General features: G+C 36.5%; 1 protein-coding gene across 4 annotated transcripts in view; it reads left to right on the forward strand.

The window, feature by feature from the left end:
• The window catches only part of LOC145991439 (phosphatidylinositol 3,4,5-trisphosphate 3-phosphatase TPTE2-like), a 237,558-nt gene that overhangs the window by 191,069 nt on the left and 32,682 nt on the right, over positions 1–13,807 (forward strand). For all 4 annotated transcript variants that reach the window (XM_083127445.1, XM_083127441.1, XM_083127442.1 and 1 more), the window contains exons 4-10: positions 1,660–1,782; positions 2,744–2,863; positions 3,984–4,092; positions 4,602–4,744; positions 6,992–7,223; positions 11,991–12,188; positions 13,689–13,784. In XM_083127445.1, the coding sequence (XP_082983571.1) occupies positions 1,660–1,782; positions 2,744–2,863; positions 3,984–4,092; positions 4,602–4,744; positions 6,992–7,223; positions 11,991–12,188; positions 13,689–13,784 (1,021 nt within the window). The remainder of the gene's footprint in view (positions 1–1,659; positions 1,783–2,743; positions 2,864–3,983; positions 4,093–4,601; positions 4,745–6,991; positions 7,224–11,990; positions 12,189–13,688; positions 13,785–13,807) is intronic.

Genomic DNA, 13,807 nt, shown 5'->3' on the forward strand with positions numbered 1-13,807 from the left:
TTCGCAGCAAACGTCGCAAACTCTCTTGACTTCCCGCAAAATGTATGTCCGCCTGTAATTTGACATGCAATTTTTTCAATGTCGGCACTTCATTTTCACGCAGGGCGTAGTCGTATATGCGGCTACGGATAACGTTTTCATCGAAAGCGTCCACTGACGATTTGGTCGCTGGTCTTTGTCGTTCTTTCCCGGGAGTGTGGAATGATGTGGAGGGGCCTTCTGACATCTCAAGAGATTGTCTTTCGTTCATGATAGCCCTGATTGTTCGTTCAGGAACTCCAGTCGCAGCTGCTGCTCTCTTGCCAAAAATGCTGTATTGGGATGCTAACACCTTCACTGGCTTCCTCCTTCATGAACTCGTTCACGTTGCTTAGAATTTCTCGAGCTTGGCTATGCAAGGTTTTTGATTTCAACTTCGACAGAACTGGAGGCATTATGGAATTTAACGTTCATTAACAAACACACACTTTCACATACACACACGCAATACATGCACACAACGCCAAACTGGTAAAATACTTAGTATAAAATAAAAATATGGTGCTTCCAATCCAACAAAACTCACCGTCATTTTACCTGCCTTTCCCCTTCCATGACAGAAATAGTGCTTCATTATTACAGTTGGCAACACTAGTTACTAGCTAGCTAATGAACATGCACTGCATAAAAGAAGCAACCACTACACCGTGCTATATTGCCACATTACCGTCCCTGCCAAACGGTGTGAACCAGGAGCTGGAGCGCTATTAAATTGTTTTCAATGATGTTTGCGCGAGTGTGTCCAGGAATGGAATGACAATATGGCAACAATAGCGAAGTTTTTCGAGCAGGGTAGAACACGTGATACTATGAGAGAGGGAGATGAAACGAAAATTGGTATCTACGCAACGGCAAATTTATGTGTGTTGTACTCTAAGAAGCGAAGGGTGAAATGGTGTGTGCTTACTGAGGAGAAACTAGATGTCGGTGGAGCATGATTGGAACATACTCCTCAAAAATCCCTCCAGGGCATTGCACAAGAAACAGACATGTCCATTTCATGGCGAGCTACCAAGTTTTTAAACCTGAAGCCACATTAGAAGAATTGAAAGAAAGGTACTTGTTATATGGACTACCTCATTTCAGACAGTCTGTTTTCTGAGATTAGGTTAGTTAAATAAATGAACCTCACCTCAACACACCTCACCTCACCTAACCTAACCTCAGAAAACAGACGGTCTGAAATGAGGTAGTCTGTATAATACTAAAGTACTGAAAGAAAATATGATGAGTGAAATTGAAGCAATTTTGGAAGATGAACTGATACATGATAGTGGAAATTTCCTAAAAGATGCCGTAAATGTGTGGATGCAGGAAGACATCATTTACACCTCTTGTAACAAGGTACGTGCTCATTTCAATTGTAACTATCAATGTAATTGTACAAGCTTATTTCATTACATAGATACCGCTTCCAGTTATGTGGATGTTGCGTACAGATTGCCAGCAGATACACACTCACCACCCAGCGTGCTAGCCACCGCTCTATGGGTGACGACCGTGAAAAGCACTGTACTATGAAACACACCAAGCTATGGAACTTGTACTTTGTATATGCATATTGAATGTTTAAGCTTTGATTTAGAGTGCACTAACTATTTTATCTTCTTACTCTTTCAGACCTTATGACTATTTTCATTCATGGTACAATTTAGTTGACTTCATTGTTGTTGTTTGCACACTGATTGTTGCAATTGTCAATTTCACATTTGATATTGAAGGGCGTGCATGGCAGTCACTGCAGTAAGTATGCTTGAATATATATTTTTATGTTTAGTTATTTGTATAGTTTGACTTATCCATGAAAATAACAAAAATCAAGAAATTTTGAACTTTGTTTTTCTATTTTATTTAAAATATGAAATTTCAAATGCTTAACTATTAAGATTGTGACTTGAGGTTACTTTTATTTGTCATCATAAATAATAATAACCTGTGGCGTACCAGCCTGTAAGGGCTAGTGCTTATGTACCTACTGCCAGCCTCGCTCAACCAGTTACGGAGTGACATGTGGTCAGCACAACAAACCCCCAGTCATTGTTGGTTTTCTGTGACCAGGTTACGCTACTCAATTTCTCCAATTTCTTCACAATGGTGGGTAGCCACCAGTCCCATACACAGGCAGAAATCTCAGGAAAAGTTGTTACATTTCCCACAGAGGACTCGAACCTGGCCGCGTCTTGTAGCCAGAGTACAAAGCTTGCCCCTTAGACTGCATGGCCACGGTGCTGGACATTTGTCATCATACAAAAAATAAGTAAAAAATATCAAAGCTCTTGTTTTCCATATATAGTTTCTTGATTACTTTAATGTCTGACAAGATAGATTGATTTGAATTATTTTATTTCACTTTTGGCTAATTGCGAAGATAGGATGAATGGTAATAAGATGTATGAAAGAAGGGACAAGCATCTACATAAATGGAGAACAAAACATGAGCCTCACAGACAGACAGGATTATACTGGCAATGAGTTGAATTGCCAGTGCCTCGATAGTGTGCAATATGCATTCCAGTGTGTACCACATGGAAGGATGGTTATTTGTGGATTTAGAATAATGCTTCTTTATTAAAAATGCAGTCAATTTTTTAATTTTTTATGAAAGAGCATCTATTCAATACCATGTAGTTGGGTCAAATGTGCATGCATATATATAAATGATATAATATTTTTCCTCTCAGTAATATCTCTTTATCTATTTCAGTTTTGTTGTGGTATTACGTTTCCTGAGGTACATACGCCTTTTAAGTATTGTCCGTCTTTGGACAGAGAAAGAGAATGTGTTGAAGGGAGTGAGACATGTAGTATCCCAAAATAAAAGAAGGTATAAGCTTTTTTTCCAAAATTTAATTTTGTCGTTCTGCTATGGTTGCCTAAAAAATAACAAAATAGATTGATTTTTAAATTATAGGCACATCAACACATAGGCTATTTGTGTACATCTCATAATATGAGGATACGCCCCTTAGCTAAAACAAAATTGCATACAGGACCCTAAGAAGAAAATAAAATGCCACCTTACCAACACTAAAACTACTGTTTATGAGGACAATCAGAGTTTAACACTGAGGCTGTCAAGGGACACTCAGCACATGTAAGGATAAACACAGAACAAGACAACCTTACAGAGTATTATACTGGCTGTGAATCCGATGCCAGATCCTCGTTGGCCTGCAAGATTGTTTTCTGTTTTTCGAGACCAGACTTCTTTTCAAGTAGTTCCCCAATTGTTCTCATGACATTGGGTCAATGCATTTTTTTCCTGTGGGCTTCCACCAGGAATTGAACTTGGGAGCTCTTGCACCAAAGGCAAGAGCACTGACCATTTAGCTATGCAGGAGCCCAAAACTTTTTCACATATGACATGAATTAATAAAGATTTGAAAGAATAATTTTACATTAGATTGTTATAATACTGGCTGTAATACTTATCTAATTGTGTGTGATATAATCTGCATATTATAATTGTCACATGTATTACTCTTCTTTGTGCTTATATAGTTAGGATGTTAGAAGTAGTAAGTATTATTTAAATTCCCATGGAAAATAATCACATTTGCTGTGCAATTTCTATACCAGACCTGTTGTCCATTTAGCACTTCACAATGTACAAGGACTATTGTCTAAACATGTACCTTTTAAATATTTCCAAATTTTCAAAGCCACCTGGGTCACAATTCATGCACATGGATCAAAACAAAAACACAATAATGTTCATTAATACTCTCACATTCCCTGATGAAGAACACAGGTGGGTTTGAAAAGTTGGAAATATTTAAAAGTCATGTGTTTAGACAATAGTATTTGTACATTTTATGATTAACGACACATGCCACAAGATTTCGTTTAGCACTTAATATTTACATATGGCAGCTTGTTAATCTGAGATGTAGGCATAACAACAGCTTGCCGTGTACTAATGCAAGTGTTTCTGTTTTCTACAGATATCAGAAAGATGGTTTTGATCTTGATCTCACCTATGTAACAGAAAGGGTTATTGCAATGAGTTTTCCATCATCAGGAACCTTGTCTTTCTACAGGAATCCAATTTCAGTAAGTATGGTTGTAAAATGTATGTAAAATCTACAATGTTCATTTGAGAATCTCTTGGGATACCCAGCTAGAAAATTGTTAGGCAAGCAGAAAGGGGATGAAGGGGAGGATTCATTGGTAACAGTTTGTGCAGTCAACACATATCAAACAGTGTTGCTAAGATTTTATCTGTGATGAGGTTGTTTACCAAGATAGGCGATCCCAGGGTGTTGACTTTAATCATTGTTTCATGAACCAGCAAAAGGTGTATTGTTTTTATATGTGTGGAATTTTATGGTTTGCTATCATGCGTACTGTTACATGCAACATTATTTTCATAATAAAAAAAAATTAAAAACTCCAAAATGAGAAGTGTAATTATATAATAACTTCTCATCTCCTTTTATTTCTTGTTTTTCAAGTTTATGCTCAGTCCAACCACTTATGACTTGAAGACAATCATTTGTATTTTATGTGCCTAAAATATGCCAGTGCTGGTCCCAGTGTTTAAACTTTTTTTTCTTTTACAGGAAGTGTGTCGGTTTTTTGAAACAAAATATCCAGGCCATTACAAGATATACAACTTGTGTAGTGAGAGGGCCTATGACCCAGATATATTCCATGGCAAAGTGGAGAGGTACATAATGGATGACCACAATGTCCCAACTGTCAGGTGCGGAAGTGTCATTTTTTTTAAAAAAAAATGTACATTCCACAGTCTTTCATTCAATTTATAATTTTCTTTCACAAGGATTGTCAAACCTTTGAACTTGTTATATGGCAATGAGCTTTTCCTATTTGCAAATATCACTTATTCCATTTTCACATCTTATGGGATCCAATCAGTTTTGATACTCTTACAGATTACACAGCAGCAATTTCCAGCTGTTTATATATAATAATTATAGATGTAGTTTGTAAATAAGCCATTGCAACTAACTAGAACTTTAATTAAAAATATTCAATGTGACTGGGCAGGAAACTTACCGATTTTGATAATTTTTTGAACTGATGCAGATATTTAATAGATTCTGATACATATGATTATTGGATAAGATCATTTGTTATTCCTGCATTACACATATATATATTACTAATAAAAGCTGTGCTGACCTCTGTGGCAGAGTAATTATCACAGCCTGCTACAATGATGGGACCTGGGTTCAAATCCTGGCTCTGGCATGGGTGTTCTTTGTGTGTGTTCCTTTATCATTTTCATCACATCATCATTCATCATTGCAATTAGTCACAGTGGTAGAAAAGCGACATTAAATAACAAAAATCAAATAAAAGAAAGTTGTTTGTTTGTTATAAATATTCTCTGATATTTACGTTGGTATTTGTATTAACATTGTTTAGCACAGCGATCAGATGAATCAGCTGATCAGATCAGATGAATATTGGTGGGATAAATGTACGAATAAACAATTAAATGTCCAGGCCTTAGTTCGAACCTAGGACCCTAGTTTCTGTTGCACATCATGCTAGCCATTCTGCTACAGAGGCTGGCTATTCTAAACATTAGTTTAGAAGCAGCTATTTGTATAAATCAGAAATCTGAGAGACTTTAAAGCAAACCAACAATCCATAGTTTAACCCTTGTCAGGTGAACAATACAATCTATATATATATATATATAAAAATTGATGTATGTGTGCATATGTGTGTGTGTTTGTTTGTTCACCAATAACTCTGAAATGCCTGGAGCGATTTCAACAAACTTGATACACGTATCACTTGCAATCTCAAAAGAAATACTGTGGGGGTAAGACACCCGTGGCACCCCTAGGGGTGGGAAGGGGACATAAAATAGCATTCTGTTGCGCGACATTTTTGTCATATCCTGCAAGTTATGCTTCCTGCAACACAGCACGACAAAGTTGGTTGCCTACACAGAAAGTGCAATATTGCTATCCTCGAGCAATTTCAACACATATCACTTACAATCTGGAAAGAAATACTGTGGGGGTAAGACACCCCTGGCACCCCTAGGGGTGGGGTTGGGAAGGGGTAACATGTAAAAATAATCGAAAACAAACGATAGTGTGGAATCGATAGTTTTCGGGGTCACTAAGATGAATAGTGACACTCCCAGTGCTGTTCAACTTCAAGTTCATTTTACCCTATAGTTACAATCCATTATTTTCCTGTCTAATAGAATATTGGGATAAATAAATACCCGGGCAACACCAGGCAATCAGGTAGTACTTTATAAAATATAAACATTTACAGGCTCTGTTATTAATTATTAGGTATGAAAATGGGTTCCCAAAATTGATTCCTGGGGACCCAAGTGGTATTGACTCAATCTGGATTTGCATCATATTTTAGTTAATTTTACCTCAGTAGCTTGTACATTCTGCCTAATGGACATGTGAGTGCTCTCTGTACTATAAGTCTGTGGGGATATATATATATTTTTCAGAAATTTTACTGTAAGATCTTATTTTTGTAACTTCAGTTATTCAATATACACATGTATAGAGCTTACGTGCAGTAATCAAAGTGAGGGGGGTATGGTATCCCTCCAGCTAGCAAAATTTATACAAAACTTCCTCCCAGTTGCCTTATTGTCCCCATGTTAAACCACAGGAGCATCCCCACAGTTAACATTTTCTACTTGAAGCGTGCAATCAATGGAAAATTTAGATCCTCTGCAACTGTTCCTTCTTCAGTTTCATCCAGTCATCATTCATCCTCATTGCTGAGATTAGTCTGAAGAGGCAGAAAAGTGATGTAAAATAACAAAAATGTATAAATTTCTCTCATGTTCTGATGTGAATAGGAAAGAAATAGGAAATGGCCTCCGTGCTGGAAAGTCTGAAGGCATTTTGTCACGTGACATGTGAAACATTTATATATATTTTGTTAATTGTGGCTTTGATAAAGATAATATAATGGCGTTTTCCCTTTCTTTTAGCCAGATGGTGGAGTTCAGCAAGAGCATCCGCCAGTGGCTGGGTGAGGACCCTGAGAATATTGTAGCTGTGCACTGTAAAGGGGGTAAAGGGCGAACGGGGACAATGATCTGCGTTTACATGGTGGATACAAACTTCTTTAACACAGCTGAACTCTGCTTGGATTACTTTGGCAAGAGGAGGACGGATTTGTCGGTCGGCCAACGGTTCCAAGGGGTCGAAACACCCAGTCAGGTAATAGTCTCCTATGCTGTCTTATCTAATAGTTGTTAGTTAAGCTTATTTCTGACAGTGTTTGCACTTCCATTTTAAATTATAGCAGACTTCACCCAAAAAGTAACTCTCAGGAAAGGGGGACCCAGTTGTGTGTTGGATAAATGATATCCAAATACATCGTTCCCACACACCTGGAAATCTTAGGGAATTTGAAAAAAGTAAAATTCTGAGGGAAAATCTGCTAATTGTTCAATGAGTCACATTGAAGTATGTCTGAAGGGCTAGAATATGCTCCTACCTGTTAATTTTCTTCACACAAGCTGCTTTGAAGACATAGGCTTGTAACATATGTTTATTTTCCATTACAGATTAATTGATTTTGTGTCTATTTATAAATTTCTGTTTCTCAAAAGTGTGAAAATATTTGTTCTATACGTATGTGGCATGTTTGGAATGTTATTTTGTGCACTGCAATACAGTTGGAAAAGGTGTAAACTCAGACAAATATCTGTAACTGTAGTCCTTAATTATTTGTGCACAGGGATTCTTCATTTAGTTCGATTTCAGAAAGTGAACTAATATGAAGAACTTTCCAGTACTGATAAACTACTAATATAAAATTTACTGATTCCGATAACTGAGCCAATGCAAAATTGTAAATGATTCTTGCAGAACATTCATTCACCTCCTCAATTAATGTATATAACCAAATTATTCAATATGATTTACTTTAATAATGAACTGCTTATTCAGACATTTACTTCACAAAACCATGACATACAAATTGTATTTTTTTATTCATAAAAGTAATAAAAAACTGTTAAAATTATCAGTAACATTACTGATACACAGATATGCCCATACCGATAGACAGGGCTCAAAAAATCCAGGTCGCCATGCTGACTAAAAATTTCAGCCTGGTGACTGTGATCTTATGCTGTAATATGTACGAAATTTTGATGATTCTAAGTTCAAATTGCAGTACAGCGTAAGTTAGCTAATGATATATTTTTTTTAAAATCATTGTTGTGAACATTCCAGTGTGTCAGTAATAATTTCTTACTCTTTGTCCCCCAACACCCCATTTCCTGCTTTCTCAAATAATTTAGCAATGTTTTGAATACCGTGATGCTCAGCATCTTATACAGAGTGTTTCAAAAGTCACACAACCCAAACTTTGGAAATGTGGTATATCATGAAAATCATAAGAGATATTTACACCAGGTTTTCTGCATTATAAAGCCTCATCCATTGAGATATATTTCAATGCTTACAATTATCAGTTCACTCCATACAGAAAATTATATAAATTAATAACTGACGAAAGGCACCATTCAAATTTTTCCAGAAATGAACTTCTGAGTAAGAAAAATATGTAAGAAATTATCGAAGGGTCATAATTAGACATTTGATGACTGATGCCATGTCAGTCTGTCATTTGCGACCAATTGGTCATGTGCAACAATTGATGAATTTTTGACTGGCGATTTTATGGGTTGAGTGAACAGTGCCATTTTGGGACATATCTTCGTATATGGCAACACTAGCAGGTCGAAACATTGCCAACAGTCGCAAACATGTGTCTAAATATTGGCTATACATTTACGTGAAAAATCGTAAAATCAAGATTTTGTGCCGAAATTGGACTCTTGAGAGAATCCTAGGCTGCCCCTGGTTACATTGAATTCTCTTCACTCACTTTTGCCGCTACTGTGCCGGTTTGTTTTAATTGATTCAGTATGGCGTATTCATTGGAGCAGTGCCTGTGCATTGCTGAAGAGTATTTTACTACTCATTCTTACACTCATGTGCAAGAAGTTTTCCAATAAAAATGCCCTGCTTCTGCTGTAGCTACTTCACAAAGCAACTGTTTTACAACCAAACACCAACAAATGATCCCACAAATATTTTAAGAGTTGGTATTTATGGTTGAAAATTAGTTCTCAGATGTTTTCAGCAAATGAACAATGTTTTTTAAAATAATGTAATTGCCTTTATTTAGATAAATGCTAACATAAATTTATGAACCCAGTGATAGCCTACAGGATTAGTTTAGTGCAGAGAACCTGGTGTAAATATCACTTACGATTTTCATGATATACATTTTCAAAGTTTGAATTGTGCGACTTTTGAAACATACTGTAGTATGCTCAATTGCTAGTAGGTGGTTTCCTGGCACCTGATTTTCAGAGCTGGCGCCTAGCTTTGAAGAAAATTTTTCGAGCACTGCCAATAGAGTAACAATTAGTTTGCTTCTGCTGGGTCCCCAGTCATGCAGGCATCAAGCAGAACGAAGGAGCTGATGCAGATGGCGACCTTCTCATTCACCTTGTTCTCTCTCTCTCTCTCTCTCTCTCTCTCTCTCTCTCTCTCTCTCTCTCTCTCTCTCTCTCTCTCGCTCTCACTCTCACTCTTGCTCCCCCACACCGATAATAAGTCATCTTAACTCTGCTTCGAATCTGACACAACAGAAGTCTCACACATTGCCATTTTGCAAGGGCTGGACCCTTCGCTGTGCCGTACCTGTAATGTTGTATTAAGTGTTCAGACCATTCTTCTCGCATGTGCTGATTTTAATTTCTTCAGACAGAGTTTTAACCTTTCCAACGATTTATCATTCTCATCCATCCATGTTGGTAGATGATGACAGTGTTTTAACAAATGTTTTTTATCTTTTTTGAGAAGAGCTGGCCTATTACACTGTTTCTGAGGAAGTTTTTAGACTACCGTTGCATTTTTTAAATTTTGTGTCTGTCCTGTGGAAGTCCCTTGACAACTTGCACTTTTAACCTTTCTCAAAGCTCTCTCTACACCCCTTTTGAATTTTTTTAATTTTAAGGTAAAGGTTTTGATAAGGGACCACAAAGGCTGAAGCACCCACAAATTTTAAATCAATCAATTAGCTAGTCTATCTCATCTCTAATAATAATAATAATAATAATAATAATGATAATAATTAGGTGGTGGTGATATTTCTATGAGGGGAAATGGAGGCTATCGTAAAAGAAAATACTGACTGCACTGTGTGTTAGTACTCTCGAAAAAATGGAAGATTCTGGAAAACTCAGGGAAATTACATTTCAAGTTCATGTGGGAACCCTGAAATATACATACCACAAACTGTATAGCTGCTATGGACAATAAACATAAGAGCTATGAGTTTATATAGATTCTATGTGTAGTAACATGTAATATACATGTTACTACCCTACATATTGATAGGGCCATCAGCTGAATACTACTCATTCGTAGCTCCCCATGTTCCTCACAATGGTGGGTGGTCACCGATCCCATACACAGGCTGAAATCTCAGGAGAAAAGTTGCTACGCTTTCCTCAGGAGACTCGAACCTGTGTGCTCCTCGTAGCAGATCACACAGCTATGGTGCAGGAACTACTGCTTTCTTGATTTTCAACTACTGATGGACTTCATTCTGGAAATGACTTTTTCTTGCTTTTAATCTTTGAATCAATGCTGAAATCACTAACAATTTCCTCAACATCAATGTCTACTTTGTTTATCATAAGTGTGTTAAACTCTTCAACAAGAATAACCTCTTTTGCACTACAAGTTCTTTCCTTGCTGGTGTTTCCTCTGAAATAATGAAGAAATCTGCCAATAACTTGAATACCACAGCTTGTTTCATTGTATATAATGCACATAACTTGCACTCATGTCTAATATACCACTAACAGAAATGATTCTGTATACCGTCTTTTCCCCTGAAATTCATGCTCTTCCTATCCCTCCTCTCTCCTCCTGCCACCTATAGCCCAGTAGTGTGCACTGAAGAGAGGTGAGGCAAGCATCGCATGAATAGATTTTCCCAAATTTCTCTCAGAATATTTTCATGTACCTGTTACTTTCTACATGCTCTATGAGAGGAAGAAGTGTGTTCAAAATCTGAAGCCACGTTTCCACTCCAATTAGATTGTTTTTGTGCTCCCTTTTCGACTGCACTTCTCTAGTTTTCTGCCAAATAGAGATGCCCTTTGCAGCCTACACCCACATAGATATATGTTGTTTTCCATGTTGTGTCTGGTAAGTTGACTCAGAGCTCTGGACAGCAGAGACGTGATGAATAAACAGTTTTATGCCTTCCGACTGTCTGCAAGAATTGCACTTTACTCTTCTCCCAGAATCCACCTGTATGGAAACCTAAGCAAGAAAGGCACTACAATTTTTTTGCAGTTCAGTGGCATATTCTCCCATGTTATCTGGTTTACCAACCAGTAAACCACCTTTTTTCCTGTATGTAGAAACTGCTGGAAAATTTGAAGTTGTTGGACTATTTATTTTACTTGCATACCTGCATTTTGTTTTATTTCTATTATATCTTATACACTCAATAAGAATTGTTGTGGTAAACCGGGTCAAATTTTCTGAATATGCCATTCTCACAGTTCAAACATTATTTCGTCCCACTTTTGAAACATTTAATTGAATTTTAATATCAAGGGGTAGTTTAAATAGAATATTAATTTAGGCACTTATGACACTCTAACCAAAATAGGCACTTAGTCAAAGTAGGCAATTATAGGCACTATAGAATTTATGTATAATGTTTGTATTACCCTGAGACCTACTTCTGTACTAAAAGCATACAAAGATGATCTCACGAACAAAATCGGCATTTAGGGCAATATTCAGGCTCGAGTTATTAAATACAAAGTGATATTTAATGATAACATGAAATTTCACTGCCACTGACATCCACCTCTAGTAAAAACTTTCATGTTGATAAATTCCCAATATATATTTTCATGCTATATATCTTACTTGCAGGTCCGATATGTAGAGTATTTTCAGAAGGTGAAGATGCTGGGTGGGATACCATATGAGACACCTCTCTGCGTGAAGGAGATCAACATCGGAGGCCTTAGGAATGTAGGCAAAGGAGATGGAAGTGACTTCAAAGTAGTCATTCATCAAGTGAGGAAGTATATGTTCGAAGCGAACTTTGGAAAACAAAGGAATTGTCAGGTAATTAAATAGTGCACTACTTTTATACCTACCATCTGTTAAGATGATGTCCCCCACTTCTAAGAGAGCAAGGCTTGGTTATCACCAGAGCTGGCCCTAAATGAGGGGAATAGCATCAGATTACACAGGAAAGTTGCATGTGGAAACAATTAAAGAAATATCTTTATTGCAATTAGCACCATAATAGATAATATAAATGTAGGTCATGTGTAATATTCATTCATTTATTGCATAAAACTCCACAATGCGATTGATTTCTGTGGAATAAGAATGCAATGCACATTTTACAGTAAAAGGCACGTAAACAAATGACCATTATGGTAGGATGATATTGAATTGAATATTGCCGCTCTGATAGGCAAAGTACAAGGGAATGTAAAAAAAAGTAACCTTAATTTTTTTTAATAAAAACTCAAATTAACTCAATAGAAATTTGCAGTAAATTATAGAATATTTGTAGAAATATTGGGTTAGGGTAAAGTTATTGGCAATTTTACCAATAAACTGATACACCAATTAGCTGATATTGATATAGTGCTTTTGGCCATGAATTTAAGGGAGATTTTCAACTTTCGGCATTGAATTTACTGGAGATATAGTTGTGTCAAATTATGTGCATTTTTTGCAGCACTGCATTACTCCAGAAAAATGTTTATGAAATGGATAATATTTCACAAAAGGATAAATTTACATTTTATACAATGTACAAATCACAATAGAAAATAAAAATTACAAATTTGCATATTTCTTAGTCCTTATTATTTGTCCACTGCTGCTGCAGAACTGAGCATCAATCAACTACTGCAATATACAACGTCAGTTCTGCCCACCAATGGTTAAACATGCACAATCAAAAACAATTAGCTCTAATATGTGACATCCTGGGAAATACAGGAGAGTTGGTGACCATGATCAGTCTGTTTTATCAATAGTAGAAAGGATTTTTTCATGAAATATAACCATTGAAATTATAGAAGCCAGAAACCACACATATTACATAGGTGTGTACTTCGTATAACTACTTTTAGTGCAGTCAGTATAAATAATTATGCATGTAATAGCTGGCATGTGTAGACACATGACACATGTGAATGTTAATTTTGTGACCTTTCTAGATCTACCTGTTCGATTTATTTTAAGTGCTTGTGAGGTTAAAATACAAGGATGAATATATGTTTAAAATGACACAAAGAAAAGCTCGAAACAATATTCTTTTTTTAAAGATTTAATTTAATAGGAAACAAAACATGCAAACTGCATTCTGGATGAAGCTACATTTTTTAGAAGCGTGGACGATTTTTAAATGTGGTAGCGTCGTCGCCTTGTAATCAAGGGGTCCCGGGTTCGAAACCCGGTGGAGGCACAAGTGGTTCAGATCCCACTTTAAACTGTAGGTCCAGTCCCAATTAGCCTTACTGTGCATAAAGTGGACTTAAAACAACAAATCAACCAACCAACGATTTTTAAATGTTGCATTTAATAATACTGTTTTGATTTCAGGTTAAGTACAATGCTCAAAGTGATGTACTGAACGTCACGTTGCTTGACTGCCCTGTTTTGAAAGGAGATGTCCGGTTGCTCTATTTTTGTTCCTCTGTAAGTATTTCCTCTTGATCACT

Source organism: Lepisma saccharinum, chromosome 8 (assembly GCF_977018435.1).
Source record: "Lepisma saccharinum chromosome 8, izLepSacc3.1, whole genome shotgun sequence".
NCBI lineage: Eukaryota > Metazoa > Arthropoda > Insecta > Zygentoma > Lepismatidae > Lepisma > Lepisma saccharinum.